The sequence below is a fragment of the Bombina bombina genome, chromosome 3 (genome assembly GCF_027579735.1).
Source record: "Bombina bombina isolate aBomBom1 chromosome 3, aBomBom1.pri, whole genome shotgun sequence".
NCBI classification, from domain to species: Eukaryota; Metazoa; Chordata; class Amphibia; order Anura; family Bombinatoridae; genus Bombina; species Bombina bombina.
The window spans coordinates 1,101,587,403-1,101,609,054 of NC_069501.1; the positions used below are offsets into that span (position 1 = coordinate 1,101,587,403).

The 21,652-nt window shown below is 37.1% G+C and overlaps 1 protein-coding gene across 1 annotated transcript in view; it reads right to left on the reverse strand.

Moving 5' to 3' along the window:
* The window catches only part of NBEA (neurobeachin), a 1,472,531-nt gene that overhangs the window by 1,014,406 nt on the left and 436,473 nt on the right, over positions 1–21,652 (reverse strand). Inside the window, exon 10 of the mRNA XM_053708445.1 lies at positions 5,607–5,740. Within this exon, the coding sequence (XP_053564420.1) occupies positions 5,607–5,740 (134 nt within the window). The remainder of the gene's footprint in view (positions 1–5,606; positions 5,741–21,652) is intronic.

Here is a 21,652-nt window from a genome sequence, read left to right on the forward strand (position 1 = left end):
GATTCTTGGGGCTGTAGCTAATCCAAAGGGAAGAGCTACAACTGGTAATGCCTGTCTTGAAATGCAAACCTGAGAAACAGATATGATCTTTGTGTATCGGAATGTGGAGATAAGCATCCTTTAGATCCACTGTAGTTATATATTGACCCTCCTGGATCAGTAGTAGGATGGTACGAATAGTTTCCATCTTGAACGACGGAACTTTGAGAAATTTAAGATCTTTAGATCCAAAATTGGTCTGAAGGTTCCCTCTTTTTTGGGAACCACAAACAGATTTGAGTAAAAACCCTGTCCCTGTTCACTACCATAACTAGGAGGTCTCGTACACAGTGTAAGAATGCCTCTCTCTATATCTTGTGTGCAGATAATTGTGAAAGGTGAAATCTCCCATTTGGGGGGGAAGCTTTGAAGTCCAGAAGATATCCCTGGGATATAATTTCCAACGCCCAGGGATCCTGAACATTTCTTGCCCACGCCTGGGCGAAAAGTGAAAGTCTGCCCCCTACTAGATCCGTTACCGGATAGGGGGCCATTCCTTCATGCTGTCTTAGAGGCAGCAGCAGGCTTTTTTGACCTGCTTACCTTTTTTCCAGGTCTGGTTTGGTCTCCAGACCGTCTTGGATTGAGCAAAAGTTCCCTCTTGTTTATTATTAGAGGAAGTTGATGCCGCACCTGCCTTGAAGTTTTGAAAGGCACGAAAATTAGACTGTTTGGCCCTAAATTTGGACCTGTCCTGAGGAAGGGCATGACCTTTTCCTCCAGTGATATCAGCAATCTCCTTCAAACCAGGCCCGAATAGGGTCTGCCCCTTGAAGGGAATGTTAAGTAGCTTAGATTTTGATTTAAGCCATAGCGCTCTGCACGCCTGTATAGCAAAACCAGAATTCTTAGCCGTTAGTTTAATCAAATGAACAATGGCATCAGAAATAAAAAAAAAATTGGCTAGCTTAAGTGCTCTAAGTTTGCCAAGTATGTCATCCAATGGAGTCGCTACCTGTAAAGCCTCTTCCAGAGACTCAAACCAGAACGCCGCAGCAGCAGTGACAGGGGCAATGCATGCAAGGGGCTGTAGGATAAAACCTTGTTGAATAAATATTTTCTTAAGGTAACCTCTAATTTTTTATCCATTGGATCTAAAAAAGCACAACTGTCCTCGACAGTACGCTTTGCTAGAGTAGAAACTGCTCCCTCCACCTTAGGGACTGTCTGCCATAAGTCCCGTGTGGTGGCATCTATTGGAAACATTTTTCTAAAAATAGGAGGGGAAGAGAACGGCACACATGGTCTATCCCATTCCTTATTAATAATTTCTGTAAACCTTTTAGGTATTGGAAAAACATCAGTACACACTGGCACTGCAAGTATTTATCCAGTCTACACAATTTCTCTGGCACTGCAATGGTATCACAGTCATTCAGAGCAGCTAAAACCTCCCTAAGCAACACGCGGAGGTGTTCAAGCTTAAATTTAAATGTAGAAATATTAGAATCAGGTATCTTCCTGAGTCATTAACATCACCCACTGACTGAAGCTCTCTTTCCTTAGCTTCTGCATATTGTGAGGCAGTATCAGACATGGTTCTTAAAGCGTCCGTATGCTCTGCATTTTGTCTCACCCCAGAGCTATCTCGCTTACCTCTAAGTTTAGGTAGTCTGCCTAATACCGCTGACAGTGTATTATCCATGACTGCCGCCATGTCTTGTAAAGTAAACGCTATGGGCGCCCTAGATGTACTTGGCGCCATTTGAGCGTGAGTCCCTTGAGCGGGAGTCAAAGTGTCTGACACGTGGGGAAAGTTAGTCGGCATAACTTCCCCCTCGTCAGATTCCTCTGGTGATAAAATTTTTTAAAAACAGAAAATGATCTTTATTGCCTAAAATGAAATCAGTACATTTGGTACACATTCTAAGAGGGGGTTCCACCATGGCTTTTAAACATAATGAACAAGGAGTTTCTTCTATGTCAGACATGTTTATACAGACTAGCAATGAGACTAGCAAGCTTGGAAAACACTTTAAATCAAGTTAACAAGCAAATATAAAAAACGGTACTGTGCCTTTAAGAGAAACAAATTTTGTCAGAATTTGAAAAACAGTGAAAAAATGCAGTAAATCAAACGAAATTTTTACAGTGTATGTAATAGGCTAGCAGAGCATTGCACCCACTTGCAAATGGATGATTAACCCCTTAGTTAAAAAAACGGATCAAAAAAACAAAAGACGTTTTTTTAACAGTCACAACCAACTGCCACAGCAAGCTGTAGCCCTACCTTCCCCAATAAACGACTTTGGAAAGCCTTTGGGCCCTTTAGAGATGTCCTATAGCATTCAGAGGGCCTTTGAGGGAATCTGGATGTCTTAGTCTGTAATTTTAACTGCGCAAAAAAGCGCTAAAATAGGCCCTCCCACTCATACTACAACAGTGGAAAGCCTCAGGAAACTGTTTCTAGTCAAAATTTAAGCCAGCCATGTGGAAAAACTAGGCCCCAATAAAGTTTTATCACCAAACCATAAATAAAAACGATTAAACATGCCAGCAAACGTTTTATATTGCAACATCATAAGGGTATTACCCCTGGGAGTAAGCTTGATACCAGTCGTTATTAAATCACTGTATTCAGGCTTAACTTACATTAATCCGGTATCAGCAGCATTTTCTAGTGTTTTCCATCTCTAGAAAAAATTATAACTGCACATACCTGATAGCAGAATAAACTGCACTCCATTCTCTCCTGAAGTTTTACCTCATCTGTGTAATCCCCTCAGACATATGTGAGAACAGCAATGGATCTTAGTTACAACCTGCTAAGATCATAGAAACCTCAGACAGATTCTTCTTCTATTTACTGCCTGAGATAAAATAGCACAACTCCGGTACTATTTCAAAATAAACTTTTGATTGAAGAAAATAAACTAGCTATATTTAACCACTCTCTCTTACGACCTCCTTGCTTGTTGAGAGTTGCAAGAGAATGACTGGGTATGACAGTTAGGGGAGGAGCTATATAGACAGCTCTGCTGTGGGTGATCCTCTTGCAACTTCCTGTTGGGAATGAGAATATCCCACAAGTAATGGATGATCCGTGGACTGGATACACCTTACAAGAGAAACAGAAGTTTATTATGTGGTATGATTTCTTGAGAACCAAATGCCCTGATAAATGGCAGGAAGTAAAGACTATAAAGCAGAATACTGTACAGTGTAAGTAAATGCAGTTGTAGAACATTATAATCATTACATGGAATGAATTATCTGTAGTTGGTTACAGGACATAGGTGATTCAATCACTGCATTTCAATACAATTTTACAAGCATGGCCTCAAAACTCCAAATAAATTGATAAAGATTTAAACTCTTTTCTGACAGAAAGGGCTTCCATGCTTAGTATAAAACATGGTTCTCAAATTCTAGTCCTCAGGACCCACCGACAAGACAGATTTTAAAGCTATCTAAGATAGATCCCAAGTAAAACAGTAGGATGTTAGGAAGTCCTAAGGGACTACATTGGAAGATCCTGGTACAGAGACATACCACATAGAGGGGCAAAGAGGTTAGCTGGTATCAGTCAGAGCTCCTGTCAGGTGTCAGCACCTTTCAGGCAGCATTGTAACATTTTTTTCTTATTTTAAAGAAGCATGAGTTTTGTTTGGGGTGATAGTGTCACTCACAATTTATATTTTTTTTATTATTTTCAACAGATTTTCTAAACTACCTCGATTCTACTGATGTATTTGTAAAAGTGGACAATTATATTGGCTTTTGACTTCTCTTTACATTGATCAACTCCCCTATTAACCCATATAGCTCATAAACAGGGTGCCCTGTATATTGCCAGAGATATTATCTGAAAAAGGGCAGGGCGTTTAACCTTGTAATATGTGGGGACCATAATGTGTTTTTTTTTCACTTGTAAAACCTGGTGAGCCTTTGAGTGAACTGCAGCAACCTTGAACATGTATGATATAATGTGTATTTTTGGAGTATTGTCTCTATTGATAGAATGACCATTGAACATTGGAATGTTTGATCATTGATATATTGTATTTGTAAAATCTTTGAATAAAATCTTTTCAACATAAAACCTGGTGAGCACATTTTCAAAATAATAACTTGGAGCCTTAAAGAGACATGAAACCCAAAAAATGTATTTCATGATTCAGATAGAGAATACAATTTGAAACATCTTTCCAATTTACTTCTATTATTTAACTTGCTTCCTTCTCTTGTTATCCTTTGGTGAAAGCTTTATCTAGGCAAGCTCAGGAGCAGCAGAGAACCTAGGTTCTAGCTGTTGATTGGTAGCTGCATATATATATATATATCACTTGTGATTGGCTAACCCATGTGTTCAGTTAGAAACCATTAGTGCATTGAAGCTCCTTCATCAAATGATACAAATTAGATAATAGAAGTAAATTAGAAAGTTTTTTAAAATTGTATTCTCTATCTGAATCATGGAAGAAAAAAATTGGGTTTCATGTTTCTTTAAGTTGAACAAAGCTGGTCTAAAGTTATGGCCAGGATTATAAGGTCATTGAAGGTTCTTGCCAGAGAGACTAGAGAATGTCTGTCTGTTCCAATCCTTATAGACATGCCCATATACACTCAAGTATATGGACTATTACCAGTGTAAAGCACTGTACAAATGTATACACATATAGAAGGCTTCCACTAGAATCCATGATTGACCACAAATCTTGTGCATCAGAAGGTATGGGCTCCAACTGTGATGTCTTGAATGTGATATCAACATGTGAATCTTCCTTTTTTTGACTCTGTTAAATACTACATACATTAAAATCATCTTATATATTAAAGTTTGCATTGATGCTAACAAATAAGTCTTCATAACATGATTACAGCTGGGTTTTGTGCTCAGACTGAACAACATTCAATGAGCAGTAGTACAATTTATTGATCTGGCATGCCTACCTCATTTTTAAATCAGCTCTTATAATTAATAAATAATATTTAAAAACAATAATGATTAATAAAAAAAAATAAAGATCACTGCCAGATGAGACCCCAGCACATAAGCACTTAATCAAAACTCAGAGGTGAAAGCAGTGTCACTTGCCAGTGAGTGACATTAAAGGAAAACTAAATTCAAAATTAAACTTTCATGATTCAAATAAAGCACAGCATTTTAAACAACTTATCAATTAATTTCCATTATCTAAATGTGCAGTCTTTTTATATGCACATTTGAGGCAACAGCTTCCACTGAGCATATGCAAGAATTAATAGAATATATGTATTTATAGTTTGTGATTGGCAGATAGCTGTCACATGATGCAGTGAGAAGGAAAATGTAACTACATTTTTCAGAAAAATAAACTACTCATTTGAAATTCAAACTAAGTGCTTTTGCCTTTTTTTTGTTATGCATTTATTGATTATGCTATTCTACTTGTCCTTTAAAAATCACTTAGCCAACATATACTGCAGGCCATAGGTTGTGGACACCTGCCCTAAAGGGAAAGAAGGGCAGATTTTTAGTCATTCTACTCCAACTATGTGAAACTTACTTCCTCATTGAAAAGTATTTATACCAGTGAAACACAGGGTTTTTTTTTTGTCAAATTTAAAACTGTAATAATCCTTACCAAACAGTTGTTTCCACTTGGCTGTCATTCAACTGCCGATTGTCCAGTTGTGCAAAGAGCGGGAAGAGAACCTGGATACCCCCAATTGAATGAATTGCACTATGTATCGAGTGAGTTACTATCGCTTTTACATCCTTAAAAAACAAAAATAGAAACAAATCAGGACATTACTCTATGTTCTGGAATCGAAAAAGTAAAACATTCATATACTTTTTGTGATGATATCTGGGAAACACAGACAATAAAATGTACAAAGCTAACAGTTTACTCATGGTTTTGAGTAATATAAAATAATTTAGTTGCAAAACTCATCTGATATGGTGGGAATTGGCCATCCTAAATAAAATACAATTAAGGAAAAATAAACCGCTTTTATTATGTGCAGTAACATAAGTAGCGTAGCGTATCTGAGAAACTTCTAAAAGAAAATAATTTACAGTATATTGAATATTTTAAATTAAAAAAAAGGTAAAGTATTTTTGTTATTGCTAAACTACATAAGGAAAGTAAAAAAACATAATTTATGTAAGAACTTACCTGATAAATTCATTTCTTACATATTGGCAAGAGTCCATGAGCTAGTGACATATGGGATATACAATCCTACCAGGAGGGGCAAAGTTTCCCAAACCTCAAAATGCCTATAAATACACCCCTCACCACACCCACAATTCAGTTTAACGAATAGCCAAGCAGTGGGGTGATAAAGAAAGGAGTAGAAAGCATCAACAAAAGAAATTTGGAAATAATTGTGCTTTATACAAAAAATCATAACCACCAAAAAAGGGTGGGCCTCATGGACTCTTGCCAATATGAAAGAAATTAATTTATCAGGTAAGTTCTTACATAAATTATGTTTTCTTTCATGTAATTGGCAAGAGTCCATGAGCTAGTGACATATGGGATATCAATACCCAAGATGTGGAGTCTTCCACTCAAGAGTCACTAGAGAGGGAGGGAATAAAATAACAGCCATATACCGTTGAAAAAAATTAGTCCACAACCCAAAAAAATAAGTTTATTTCCAATTAAAAGAAAAAACTTAAATCAAAAGCAGAAGAATCAAACTGAATCAGCTGCCTGAAGAACTTTTCTACCAGAAACTGCTTCCGAAAAAGCAAATACATCAAAACGGTAGAAATTAGTAAATGTATGCAAAGAGGACCAAGTTGCTGCTTTGCAAATCTGATCAACTGAAGCTTCATTCTTAAAAGCCCACAAAGTGGAGACTGATCTAGTAGAATGAGCTGTAATTTTCTGAGGTGGGGCTTGACCCGACTCCAATAAGCTTGATGAATCAAAAGCTTTAACCAAGAGGCCAAGGAAATAGCAGAGGCCTTCTGACCTTTCCTAGGAAAATATAACAAATAGACTAGAAGTCTTCCTGAAATCTTTAGTAGCTTCAACATAATATTTCAAAGCTCTCACCACATCCAAAGAATGTAAGGATCTTTCCAAAGGATTCTTAGGATTAGGACACAAGGAAAGGACAACAATGTCTCTACTAATGTTGTTAGAATTCACAACCTTAGGTAAAAATTCAAAAGAAGTCCGCAAAACTGCCTAATCCTGATGAAAAAAATCAGAAAAAGGAGATTCACAAGAAAGAGCAGATAGCACAGAAATTCTTCTAGCAGAAGAGATGGCCAAAAGGAACAACACTTTCCAAGAAAGTAATGTAATGCCCAAAGAAAGCATAAATGGAGGAGCCTGTAAAACCTTCAGAACCAAATTAAGACTCCAAGGAGGAGAAATAGATTTAATAACAGGCTTAATACGAACTAAAGCCTGTACAAAACAGTGTATATCAGGAAGTATAGCAATCTTTCTGTGAAATAAAACAGAAAGAGCGGAGATTTGTCCTTTCAAGGAACTTGCAGACAAAACCTTATCCAAACCATCCTGAAGAAACTGTGAAATTCTAGGAATTCTAAAAGAATGCCAAGAAAACGTATGAGAAGAACACCATGAAATTTAAGTCTTCCAAACTCTATAACAAATCTTTCTAGAGACAGATTTACGAGCTTGTAACATAGTATTAATCACAGAGTCAGAGAAACCTCTATGACTTAGAACTAAGCGTTCAATTTCCATACTTTCAAATTTAATGATTTGAGACCCTGATGGAAAAACGGACCTTGAGATAGTAGGTCTGGCCGTAACGGAAGTGGCCAAAGCGGGCAACTGGACATCCGAACCAGATCCGCATACCAAAACCTGTGTGGCCATGCTGGTGCCACCAGCAACACAAATGATTGTACCATGATGATTTTGGAAATCACTCTTGGAAGGAGAACTAGAGGAGGGAAGAAGTAAGCAGGATGATAACACCAAAGAAGTGTCAGCGCATCCACTGCTTCCGCCTGAACATCCCTGGACCTGGACAGGTATATGGGAAGTTTCTTGTTTAGATGAGAGGCCATGAGATCTATCTCTGGAAGACCCCACGTCTGAACAAAGTGAGAAAACACATCTGGATGGAGGGACCACTCCCCTGGATGTAAAGTCTGGCGGTTGAGATAATCCGCTTCCCAATTGTCTAATCTCTGTGGTGCATATCCCAGGTGTAGACAGGAGCTGGATTCCGCCCAAACAAGTATTCGAGATACTTCTTTCATAGCTTGGGGACTGTGAGTCCCACCCTGATGATTGACATATGCCACTGTAGTGACATTGTCTGTCTGAAAACAAATGAACGGTTCTCTCTCACAGAGGCCAAAACGGAAGAGCTTTGAGAATTGCATGAAGTTCAAAAATATTTATTGGCAATCTCGCCTCTTGAGATTTCCAAACCCCTTGTGCTGTCAGAGATCCCCAAACAGCTCCCCAACCTGAGAGACTCGCATCTGTTGTGATCACAGTCCAGGTTGGCCGAACAAAAGAAGCCCCTTGAACTAAACGATGGTGATCTATCCACCATGTCAGAGAGTGTCGTACATTGGGATTTAAGGATATTAATTGTGATATCTTTGTATAATCCCAGCACCATTGATTCAGCATACAAAGCTGAAGAGGTCTCATGTGAAAACGAGCAAAGGGGATCGCGTCCGATGCTGCAGTCATGAGACCTAAAACTTCCATGCACATAGCCACTGAAGGGAATGACTGAGACTGAAGGTGCCGGCAGGCTGCAACCAATTTTAAAGGTCTCTTGTCTGTTAGAGACAGAGTCATGGACACTGAATCTATCTGGAAGCCTAAAAAGGTGACCCTTGTCTGAGGAATCAAGAAACTCTTTGGTAAATTGATCCTCTAACCATGTTTCCAAAGAAACAACACTAGTTGATTTTTGTGAGATTCTGCAGAACGTAAAGACTGAGCTAGTACCAAGATATCATCCAAATAAGGAAACACTGCAATTCCCTGTTCTCTGAATACAGAGAGAAGGGCACCCAGAACCTTTAAAAAGAATCTTGGAGCTGTTTCTAGGCCAAATGGAAGAGCAACAATTGGTAATGCTTGTCTAGAAAAAAGAATCTCAGAAACTGATAATGTTCTGGATGAATCGGAATATGAAGGTATGCATCCTGCAAGTCTATTGTGGACATATAATGTCCTTGCTGAACAAAAAAGCAGAATAGTCCTTATAGTCACCATCTTGAAAGTTGGTACTCTTACATAACGATTCAATATTTTCAGATCCAGAACTGGTCTTAATATTTTTTCCTTCTTTGGGACAATGAATAGATTTGAATGAAACCCCAAACCTTGTTCCAGAAGAGGAACAGGTATGATTACCCCTGAAGACTCCAGGTCTGAAACACCCTTCAGGAAAGCCTGATATGCGAGAGAAAAAATCTTCTCACAGGAGGTCTTACTCTGAATCCTATTCAATACCCTTGAGAGACAATGCTCTTAATCCATTGATTTTGAACAGAATTTATCCAAATATGCTTGAAAAACCTTAATCTGCCCCCTACCAGCTGAGCTGGAATGAAGGCCGCACCTACATGCAGACTTAGGGGCTGACTTTGGTTTCCTAAAGGCTTGGATATATTCTAATTTGAGGAAGGCTTCCAATTGGAGGCAGATTCCTTGGGGGAAGGATTGAATTTTTGTTCCTTATTCTGACGAAAGGAACGAAAACAGATAGAAGCCTTAGATTTACCCTTAGGTTTTTTATCCTGAGGCAGAAAAACTCCCTTTCCCCCAGTAACAGTTGAAATAATAAAATCCAACTGGGACTCAAATAAATTATTACCTTGGAAAGAAAGAGATAGTAATCTAGAATTAGAAGTCCTATCAGCATTCCAAGATTTAAGCCACAAAGCTCTTTTAGCTAAAAAAGCTAAAGACATGGATCTAACATCAATTTTGATAATATCAAAAATAGCATCATAAATAAAATGATTAGCATATTGCAGTAAGCGAATAATGCAATATAAGTCAGAATCCAACTCCTGTTGCGCTAAATTCTCCAACCAGAAAGTTGATGTAGCCGCAACATCAGCCAAAGAAATTGCAGGTCTAAGAAGATGACCTGAATATAAAAAGGCCTTCCGTAGATAAGATTCAAGCTTCCAATCTAAAGGATCCTTAAAGGAAGTACTATCTTCCATAGGAATAGTAGATTTTGCTGGTAAAGGATACAATTTTTTAAACCTTGAATAAGGAATAAAAGAAGTACCTGGCTTATTCCATTCCTTTTGAAATCATATCAGAAATAGCCTCAGGAATAGGAAAAAAAAAACCCTGGAGAAACCACAGGAGGTTTAAAAACAGCATTTAAACGTTTATTAGACTGAACGTAAAGAGGACTGATTACCTCAATATTCAAAGTAATTAACACTTTTTAATAAAGAACACATATACTCAATTCTAACTAAATAAGTAGATTTGTTAGTGTCAATGTCTGAGGAAGGATCTTCAGAATCAGATAGATCCTCATCAGAAGAGGATAAATTATTATATTGTTGGTCATTAGAAATTTCATCAACTAAATGAGAAGTTTTTAAAAACCTTTTACATTTATTTGAAGGTGGAATGCAGACAAAGCCTTCAGAATAGAATCAAAAACAAATTCTTAAAAATTTACAGGTATATCATGCACATTAGAAGTTGAAGGAACTGCAACTGGCAATGTACTAATACTAATGGATACACTATCTGCATGTAAAAGTTTATCATGATAACTAATACAAATGACATTTCGGCGAGATAAATTCTACAATTTTACAACAAATGCACTTAGCTTTGGTTGAACCGATGTCAGGCAGCAATGTTCCAGTAGAAGCTTCTGAGGCAGGATCAAGTTGAGACATCTTACAAAATGTAAGATAAAAAACAACATATAAAGCAAAATTATCTATTTCCTTATGACAGTTTCAGGAATGGGAAAAAATGCAAATAGCATAGCCCTCTGATAGAGAAAAAGGCAAGAGGCAAACATCAATGGGGTATTGAAATAATAAAAAAGTTTGGCGCCAAGTATGACGCACAATGTAACTAAACTTTTTTGGCGCCAAAAAAAATAACCGGAAATGACACACTCGCGTCACTAATGACGCAACAGTGTGAAAGATCTCGGTATCACGTATGACGCCGGAAGTGACGAACTTGCGTCATAGACGTACTTTTCCGTGCCAAAATTTTTTTCGCGTCAAGAATGACGTAATAAAGTTAAGCATTTGTCGCACCCGCGGGCCTAATAACGCCCGCAATTTGCAAAAAGTAGTCAATTGAAAAAAAGACTAAACCCCAGGTAAGAAATAAATTTCATATTTAAAAGATGTTTATAATCCCCAAAATATGAAACTGACAGTCTGCAGAAGGAAATACATGAACCTGACTCATGGCAAATATAAGTACAATACATATATTTAGAACTTTATATAAATGCATAAAGTGCCAAACCATAGCTGAGGTGTCTTAAGAAATAAAAAACATACTTACCAAAAGACAACCATCCACATATAGCAGATAGCCAAACCAGTACTAAAACAGTTATCAGTAGAGGTAATGGTAAATTGAGAGTATATCGTCGATCTGAAAAGGGAGGTAGGAGATGAATCTCTACGGCCGATAACAGAGAACCTATGAAATAGACCCCCGTTAGGGAAATCATCGTATTCAATAAGTGATACTCCCTTCACGTCCCTCTGACATTCGCTGTACTCTGAGAGGAATCGGGCTTCAACAATGCTGAGAAGCGCATATCAACGTAGAAATCTTAGCACAAACTTACTTCACCACCTCCATAGGAGGCAAAGTTTGTAAAACTGAATTGTGGGTGTGGTGAGGGGTGTATTTATAGGCATTTTGAGGTTTGGGAAACTTTGCCCCTCCTGGTAGGATTGTATATCCCATATGTCACTAGCTCATGGACTCTTGCCAATTACATGAAAGAAATAAACTTTCAGGAATTAGATATAAAATGTAATTTTAAGCAACTTTCCAATTTATTTCTATTAGAGTTACTTCATTCTCTTGGTATCCTTTGTTTGTTAATATGGATATGCTAACTTACTAATATGCCTGGGAGCCCATGAAGATTCATCTAGATTCAGTGCCTTTCATGCAATTACAAACTAAGTACTGTGCTATTGTCAAAAAATGTATTTTTGTTTTCAAATGCACACTATAGTATAAATAGCAAAGATAGTAACATTGTCCAAAAAATTGCTACAAAAAAATTTAGCACATGGTCTATTTAAATACCATAAGGCACTGTGTTGTACAAGTGCATTTTTAGGATTACTACAGTAATTAAAATTTTATTATGTCAATATTTTATGATGCGGTTTCATATGCATGAGACTTTTTAAGAATAAAGGTAAATAAAAATCATATACTAAATCACTTGAAAGTGATGCCACAAAGGGACATAACGGTAGCCATATGCTAAATCGCTTGAAAGTGATGCAGCATATCTTTAAAAGCGGACGACAAAATATAACATTAGTATTTCTATGAAATTAAGGAAGATATTTAACCTCAAAATGTCTTCAGCTCATCAGAGTAAGTGCTCTCTTAACAGTTATACTTAAGCTACTCCTTTTTACTGTTATCTGTATGGTGAAAAGAACCTGTCTGGATGGGTCAAGTGCCTCTAAAATATTGATTGTGAGGTAAAAAACAAAAATGTATGCTTACCTGATAAATTATTTTCTCTTAAGAGTCCATAGGAATTCAATAGCATGTAGGATATAATTCCCGCCACTAGGAGGAGGCCAAGAACACACACAAGAGTTCTAATCCCTCCCATCTTCATTCTCTCCTCAGTTTAACGTATAGTCACGCAGAGAAAAGGAAACGGGTAGGAAAGACAAAAGCTGGGTCTACAGGTGCAAATTAGAGCGGTCAAAAAAAATTAAACGGGTGGGGCCTATGGGCGCTTATCAATTAGTTAAGCTAAATTTTGTTTTCTTTCATATGACGACAAGAGTAGAGTCCATAGGAATTTCATAAAATGTGGGATTTAATACCCAAGCTCACTTTTAAGGAAGTGAGGGACAGAATAAAGGAAGTTCCTTATTCTGTCGATGGAAAATCTTTAAAGAATGTGCGCAGAGAAGACATTGCAACTTTGTAAATCCGTTCCAATGATGCATCATTTATGAAAGTCCAGAAAGCAACTGAGCTGGAAGAATGAGCTGAGATAATGCATAGGAGACTTCCCTGCCACCAAGAAGTTCTGAAAATCACATGATTGAACCAAGAGCTAAGGCTAACAGTAGCATTCTCGTCTGTACAGAAACCAGAATATAGAACAAATTATTATATTTGTAGTCCTTAGTAGCTTAAAGAAATATATTTAATGCTCTAGAGGATTCAATTTTGGAGAAAATCATACTGGATAAGAAGAACTTAAACTTATCCTTATGAAAACCCAGAAAAAAATAATATTCACAGGAAAGTAGAAAATTCAGAAATTCTTTTAACTGTGATAAAAATAAAGGTGATAAGCCCCAGTACAAAATATTAAAATCTATGCTGAACATAGGTTTAAAGGAGGACCCTTGCTGGACTGTAGAACTAAATACAATTCCATGTAGGAGGAATAGGTCTAACAACTGGCCTAATTCTCTCCAAATCTTGAACAAGGATATAAACATTAGGAAGCCTGGCTAAATTCTTATGCAAAAGAACTAAAAAAAGCTGACATTTTGCTCTTCAAGGGACTAACTGACAATCAATCCCTTGTCAAGACGACCTAGCAAAAACTGAAGAATCCCATGGTTCCTAAAGAAATGCCAGGAAAACCCTCAGAATATAACCACTCTAAAAAGAAAACCTTCCAAACTTGTGGAAAATTCTTTGGGAAACTGGTTTCCCAGTTTGCAAGAGAGAGAGAATAACCAAATCTGAGAAACATCTATGCATCAGAATTTAGGTGTTAATGCTGTTAAAGATTAGAGATTTGATTTAAAACCTTACACATCCTTATTGAACCCAGAACTGTTGTCTTGAATTGCAGTGCATCACCCCTGAGATACAAGTTAGCCTTGAAGAAATCAAGGCGGGCAACTGGACATCTGACCCAGGTTAGCATACCAGGTCCTGCAGGTCCAAGATTAAGCTTTCAGGATTACTAAAACAGACTACTGATTTGAGCAATTATTTTTGGAAAAAAACCAAACGATAGAAATCAGAAAAGTTGGACAAATATTCCTTGGGCATTCTAAGGCATCTATCAATTGTGTCTAAGTCTCTGGCTATGGCACAGTTACTGGAAGGTTACAGTTCAAGAGGAAATCTATCAGAATATGTCCGGAAATCATTCTTGGTAACAAGCTGATCGAATTGTACAAATGAAGAAGAGACCACTCCCCTAGCAGAACAGAGGACTGCTAATAAATTCACTTCCCAGTTCTACACTTCTGGAAAGAGAACAGCAAAAAGATACAAACAAAAAAAAAAAAAAAAACATCGACTCTGTTCTACCCAAAACAGATTTAGAATACCTGCAGCACAGCTAGGTGACTGCAAGTCTGTCCATAATGATAATGTCCTTCTTTAGGAGAAGCCATGACTGAAAACTCGGATCTCCAAAAAGAAAACCTCCAGAGGAGTCCAGACATCTATCGCTCCTCTCGATTCCCAGCCAGCACTCTAATTCAGAACACAGACACCTGTATTAATGAGCTTACCTTAAGTGATTGACAAAAAGATTAAATCAAAAGTAGTCTGGGATCTATAACAGTCACCCAGCAGACCGACCTCTTGGGGTGAAGATGGATGTTCTGTAGTAAAACACAAGGGGACACAAAGGTGCCTATATGGCCTAGTACAGTCTTATACTAGAAGCAATAGTATGTGTGGTAAGATATATACTCACAAAAAGTGAAGCATCTCCATTGATGCTAATCAAACAGGATGGGGTCAATGTAGTCACCCAACAGACTGTATCAAGGCTTCCACAGATATAAAACTTTACTGATATAAATTAAAATACAGCGACGCGTTTCTCAGTCACAGACTGTTTCCTCAGGCATTAAGCCTGAGGAAACAGTCTGTGACTGAGAAACGCGTCGCTGTATTTTAATTTATATCAGTAAAGTTTTATATCTTTTTAATTCAAACACTTGCTACTGTGTCTCATTTGGATCAAAACATTGTCCATCGGACCTCTGCTGTTTGCCTCCTGTGGAAGCCTTGATACAGTCTGTTGGGTGACTACATTGACCCCATCCTGTTTGATTAGCATCAATGGAGATGCTTCACTTTTTGTGAGTATATATCTTACCACACATACTATTGCTTCTAGTATAAGACTGTACTAGGCCATATAGGCACCTTTGTGTCCCCTTGTGTTTTACTACAGAACATCCATCTTCACCCCAAGAGGTCGGTCTGCTGGGTGACTGTTATAGATCCCAGACTGCTCCCACTGCACTAATTGGAGTGCTTTTAAAATTGTGAGTTTGATAGAATATAGCTCTGAAAATCGAATTCTGTGGATCAAACAATATTGGGCCATGTGGCGCATCTGTCTTTTTCTCTGTTTTTAGATTATCCTTTGGATCCAGGCCGGGTCCTCTACAGATTGCTGCCTCTTCATCACCTATCTGCAATTTAAAGACTTTTTTGTACACAAATTTATTAGTTTATGTTATATTTATTTTATTTTTTGCTGAATTCATATTTGCTAATTTTTATGTACCATTGGTTTATCGGTACTGACCTCCTTTGTACTTTATACCTACCATTAACATTTACACTTTATAGTTAAGGGTGCCCCCTATCTTATTGATAAATCAAAAGTAGGTTCTGCATAGGAAAAAAAGGACGTCATACAAATGTCTTAAAATGAGAAAAACTCAGCTGGATTCAAACTCTAAACTTTGTTTACAAACTTGGCTATAAGCTAGACCTAGTCTGCATACAGTGACTACCTACACCTTTGTAGTGCTTGCTACAATATGCACACGTTTTATTTTGTGTACAGATGTACATGCTAAAGGATACATTTAAAAAAAACAAAAACAAATCTGCATACTGTAAATATGAAATGATGCATATATTACAAACATAGGGTGAATTGATATGCTTGTAGATATACATCGTCTGCATATAGCAGATCATACAACGAACAGAAAGATACATGTATATAGCAAATAAGCTACATGTAATTATGTTCTATCTTTACAGAAACTACAGGGCATACAATAAGGTACATTTAAGAAAAAAAGTGCACATAATTAGCATGTTCTGTTTATACAGAATTTACAATGCAGATACAAAGGAATATGTAATTAGCAAATAAAGTACATGTGATAAATATGTTCTGTTAACACAGCATCAATAATGCATACAAACAGATACATGATATTAGCAAAGAAAATACATGTAATGAAGACATGCTGTCTATACAGAATCTATTCTATGTACGATAAGATACCTGTATTAGCAAATGAGGTACAGGTAATCAGCATGTTCTGAGTATACAGAATCTACAGTGCATATAAGGTACATTTAATTAGCAATATGGATATATGTAATTAGCATGTTCTGTCAATACAGAAACTATACTGTATATAATAAGGTACATTTATTTAACAAATAAAGAACAAATAATTTCTGCTTATACAGTATCTACAATGCAGATAAAAAGGAACATGTAATAAGCAAATAAAGTACATATGTATTAGCATGTTCTGCCAATACAGAATCTATAGTGCATAGAAAAAGGGACATGTATTAGCAAATAAAATACATGTAAGACATTCTGTCTATACATAATCTATACAATGTACGATAACATACCTAAATGAGCAAAAAAAGTATAGGTAAGTAGTATGTTATGAATATACAGATTCTACAGTGCATACAATAAGGTACATTTAATTAAAGCAAATAAAGTACATGAAATTAGCGTGTTCTGTCAAAACAGAATCTAAACTGTAATACATGCATGAATCACATAGCTTTGCATAGAATAAACACCAAGCAATTGCATGGTGTCACCTGCCAAATATAATTGCACATATATCTTAAGTACTGTGACCTAAAACTACAGAAACCCAAGGTTGTGCATATAGAATACCACTGTGTGCAAGTTCACATGCAAGTTATCATAGCCTTGTGAACAGAGAAGGCATAATACATAATGATGAAAATAAATGTTATCTGCTATGTAGATTTTTACTTAGAACTGAACACACACAATGAATACATAGGGCCTCTGATAGGAGTTAGGAGATGCTGTTATAATAAGGAGCAGGTACAAAATAAATAAGTTGGTCATCCAGTAATCTTTTATAAACACACATGTTCCTAAATCCTTAAATTAATATGTTCTGTAAATACAGAAAGCTGTATTACATACAAAAAGTACATGTAATTAGCCAGCACAGCATGTTCCAGCAGAACAGAAACTATATTGTGTACATTAAGTTACATGTAACGCTATTGCTTTCGGCAGATTGATTTAGATTCAGAAATTGCTCTTTGTGTAATATGCACTGGAGCAGGACAGAGACCCTTAGCAGGGATAATGGCTTGTGGCTGATTTGCATGTACAATGAGGAGGTGCACAACTATTGCACAGAGGAATTATCAGCAGAACTACCCTCTAGAGAATCTGAAAAACACAGGGGGGGGACTGACCTGTTAAATTCTATGAAAAAAACACTGTTGAAAATAATTAACAAATAATTGTGAAACAGCAAAAACATAATTTATGTAAGAACTTACCTGATAAATTCATTTCTTTCATATTAGAAAGAGTCCATGAGCTAGTGACGTATGGGATACACATTCCTACCAGGAGGGGCAAAGTTTCCCAAACCTCAAAATGCCTATAAATACACCCCTCACCACACCTACAAATCAGTTTAACGTATAGCCAAGAAGTGGGGTGATAAGAAAAAAGTGCGAAAGCATAAAAAATATGGAATTGGAATAATTGTGCTTTATACAAAAAAATCATAACCACCACAAAAAAGGGTGGGCCTCATGGACTCTTGCTAATATGAAAGAAATGAATTTATCAGGTAAGTTCTTACATAAATTATGTTTTCTTTCATGTAATTAGCAAGAGTCCATGAGCTAGTGACGTATGGGATAATGACTACCCAAGATGTGGATCTTCCACGCAAGAGTCACTAGAGAGGGAGGGATGAAATAAAGACAGCCAATTCCGCTGAAAAAAATCCACACCCAAAATAAAGTTTAAATCTTATAATGAAAAAAACTGAAATTATAAGCAGAAGAATCAAACTGAAACAGCTGCCTGAAGTACTTTTCTACCAAAAACTGCTTCAGAAGAAGAAAACACATCAAAATGGTAGAATTTTGTAAAAGTATGCAAAGAAGACCAAGTGGCTGCTTTGCAAATCTTATCAACTGAAGCTTCATTCCTATACGCCCAGGAAGTAGAAACTGACCTAGTAGAATGAGCTGTAATCTTTTGAGGCAGAGTTTTACCCAACTCGACATAGGCATGATGAAACAAAGATTTTAACCAAGATGCCAAAGAAATGGCAGAAGCCTTCTGACCTTTCCTAGAACCGGAAAAGATAACAAATAGACTAGAAGTCTTTCGGAAATCCTTAGTAGCTTCAACATAATATTACAAAGCTCTAACTACATCCAAAGAATGCAACGACTTTTCCTTAGAATTCTTAGGATTAGGACATAATGAAGGAACCACAATTTCTCTACTAATGTTGTTAGAATTCACAACCTTAGGTAAAAATTTAGAAGAAGTTCGCAACACCGCCTTATCCTGATGAAAAATCAGAAAAGGAGACTCACAAGAAAGAGCAGATAATTCAGAAACTCTTCTAGCAGAAGAGATGGCCAAAAGAAACAAAACTTTCCAAGAAATTAATTTAATGTCCAGCGAATGCATAGGTTCAAACGGAGGAGCTTGAAGAGCCCCCAGAACCAAATTCAAACTCCAAGGAGGAGAAATTGACTTAATAACAGGTTTTATAAGAGCCAAAGCTTGTACAAAACAATGAATATCAGGAAGACTAGCAATCTTTCTGTGAAAAAGAACAGAAAGAGCAGATTTGACCTTTCAAGGAACTTGCAGACAAACCTTATCCAAACCATCCTGAAGAAACTGTAAAATTCTAGGAATTCTAAAAGAATGCCAAGAAAAAATGATGAGAAAAACACCAAGAAATGTAAATCTTCCAGACTCGATAATATATCTTCCTAGATACAGTTTTAGGAGCCTGTAACATAGTATTAATCACAGAGTCAGAGAAACCTCTATGACTGAGAATCAAGCGTTCAATCTCCATACCTTCAAATTTAAGGAATTGAGAAACCTGATGGAAAAAAGGACCTTGCGATAGAAGGTCTGGTCTTAACGGAAGAGTCCACGGTTGGCAAGTGGCCATCCGGACAAGATCCGCATACCAAAACCTGTGAGGCCATGCTGGAGCCACCAGCAGAATAAACAAACGCTCCTTTAGAATCTTGGAAAAAGAACTAGAGGCGGAAAGATATAAGCAGGATGATACTTCCAAGGAAGTGACAATGCATCCACTGCTTCCGCCTGAGGATCCCTGGATCTGGACAGATACCTGGGAAGCTTCTTGTTTAGATGAGAAGCCATCAGATCTATTTCTGGAAGTCCCCATATTTGAACAATCTGAAGAAATACCTCTGGGTGAAGAAACCATTCGCCCGGATGTAGCGTTTGGCGACTGAGATAATCCGCTTCCCAATTGTCTATACCTGGGATATGAACCGCAGAAATTAGACAGGAGCTGGATTCCGCCCATACAAGTATTCGAGAGACTTCTTTCATAGTCAGAGGACTGTGAGTTCCTCCTTGATGATTGACATATGCCACGGTTGTGACATTGTCCGTCTGGAAACAAATGAACGACTCTCTCTTTAGAAGAGGCCACGACTGAAGAGCTCTGAAAATTGCACGGAGTTCCAAAATGTTGATTGGTAATCTCGCCTCCTGAGATTCCCAAACCCCTTGTGCTGTCAGAAACCCCCATACAGCTCCCCAACCTGTCAGACTTGCATCTGTTGAGATCACAGTCTAGGTTGGAAGAACAAAAGAAGCCCCCTGAACTAAACGATGGTGGTCTGTCCACCACGTCAGAGTGTCGAACAATCGGTTTTAAAGATATTAATTGAGATATCTTTGTATAATCCCTGCACCACTGGTTCAGCATACAGAGCTGAAGAGGTCGCATGTGAAAACGAGCAAAGGGGATCGCGTCCAATGCAGCAGTCATAAGACCTAGAATTTCCATGCATAAGGCTACCGAAGGGAAAGATTGAGACTGAAGGTTTCGACAAGATGAAACCAATTTCAGACGCCTCTTGTCCGTCAGAGACAGAATCAAGGACACTGAATCTATCAGGAAACCTAAAAAGGTTACCCTTGTCTGAGGAATCAAACGAACTTTTTGGTAAATTGATCCTCCAACCATGTTCTTGAAGAAACAACACTTATAAAAGACTGGAAAGGTTCTTTCTAGTGAAAATGAGCAAAGGGAATTGAATCCAATGCTGTGGCCATAAGACCTAAAACTTCTATGCATATATAGCAACTGAAGGAAATAATAGAGACTAAAGGAACCGATAGACGGAACCCAATAAAAATATCCCTTGTCTGATAGAGACAAGGACAGTGACACAAACTATCTGGAAACCTAAAAAAGGTGACCCTTGTGTGAGGAATCAAGAGCTTTTGAAAAAAGATCCTCTATGTCCTGAAGAGCAAGTAAATCATATGAGATTCCGCATCCTCAGAAAATAATCTGAATGAAAACAGAAAAATTAAAATATGCATTTATTGTATCTAATGAAAACAAATAATGCTATCAATGACCATAAAAAGGCAAAATAGTTTGAATAAAACTCCAAAACCCGGTTCATCAAAAGGAACTGTAAGAAATACCCCAGAAGATTCCAGGTCTGAGCAGCGCTTGAACCCCATGGGTGCCCAGCCATGCTTCAACAGTACCCAAAATATATAGGACAGAAACACAGTTAAAGAAAGTGTTAGCCTTACTGGAATAAAATCAAAGAAATTTGGACAAAATAAATTTCAAAGAAGCCTTAACCTGCCCCTTACCAGCCAAGCTGGAATACGGCACGTACATCGCAATATTAGGGAGCTGATTTCGAACTCCAATTATAGACATGTTACTTGGGAAAGAACTCAGGAATTCGTTCCTTAATAAGAACAACCAAACCAGTATAAGCTTAAAGTTTTAGTCTTAGAACTCAATCTTGAAGCCCAGAGTAACAGTTAAGAATTGAATCCAATTATAAAACAAATAATTGATTATCTTAGAACAAAAGAAATATGGATTTTTGTTATTTTTTTTTTTAAATCACAAAATTCTTCTAGCTAAAAAAGCTAAAGACATAGATTAACCCTCATTTGCGAAAATATTCAATAAAATGAAGACACAAATGAAATTATTAGCATGATAGTCCAGTTTAAAGGACCAGCCAATACAGTGGACTTGCATAATCAATAAATGCAAAACAACAAGACAAATGCAACAGCACCTAGTCTAGTAAATGTTGTCCCTTTAACAATGCTAAAATAAATCATAATCTGATACTTGATCTTAAAGTAAACAGAGAAAATGAAGCAATTGCAATATCCAAATAAA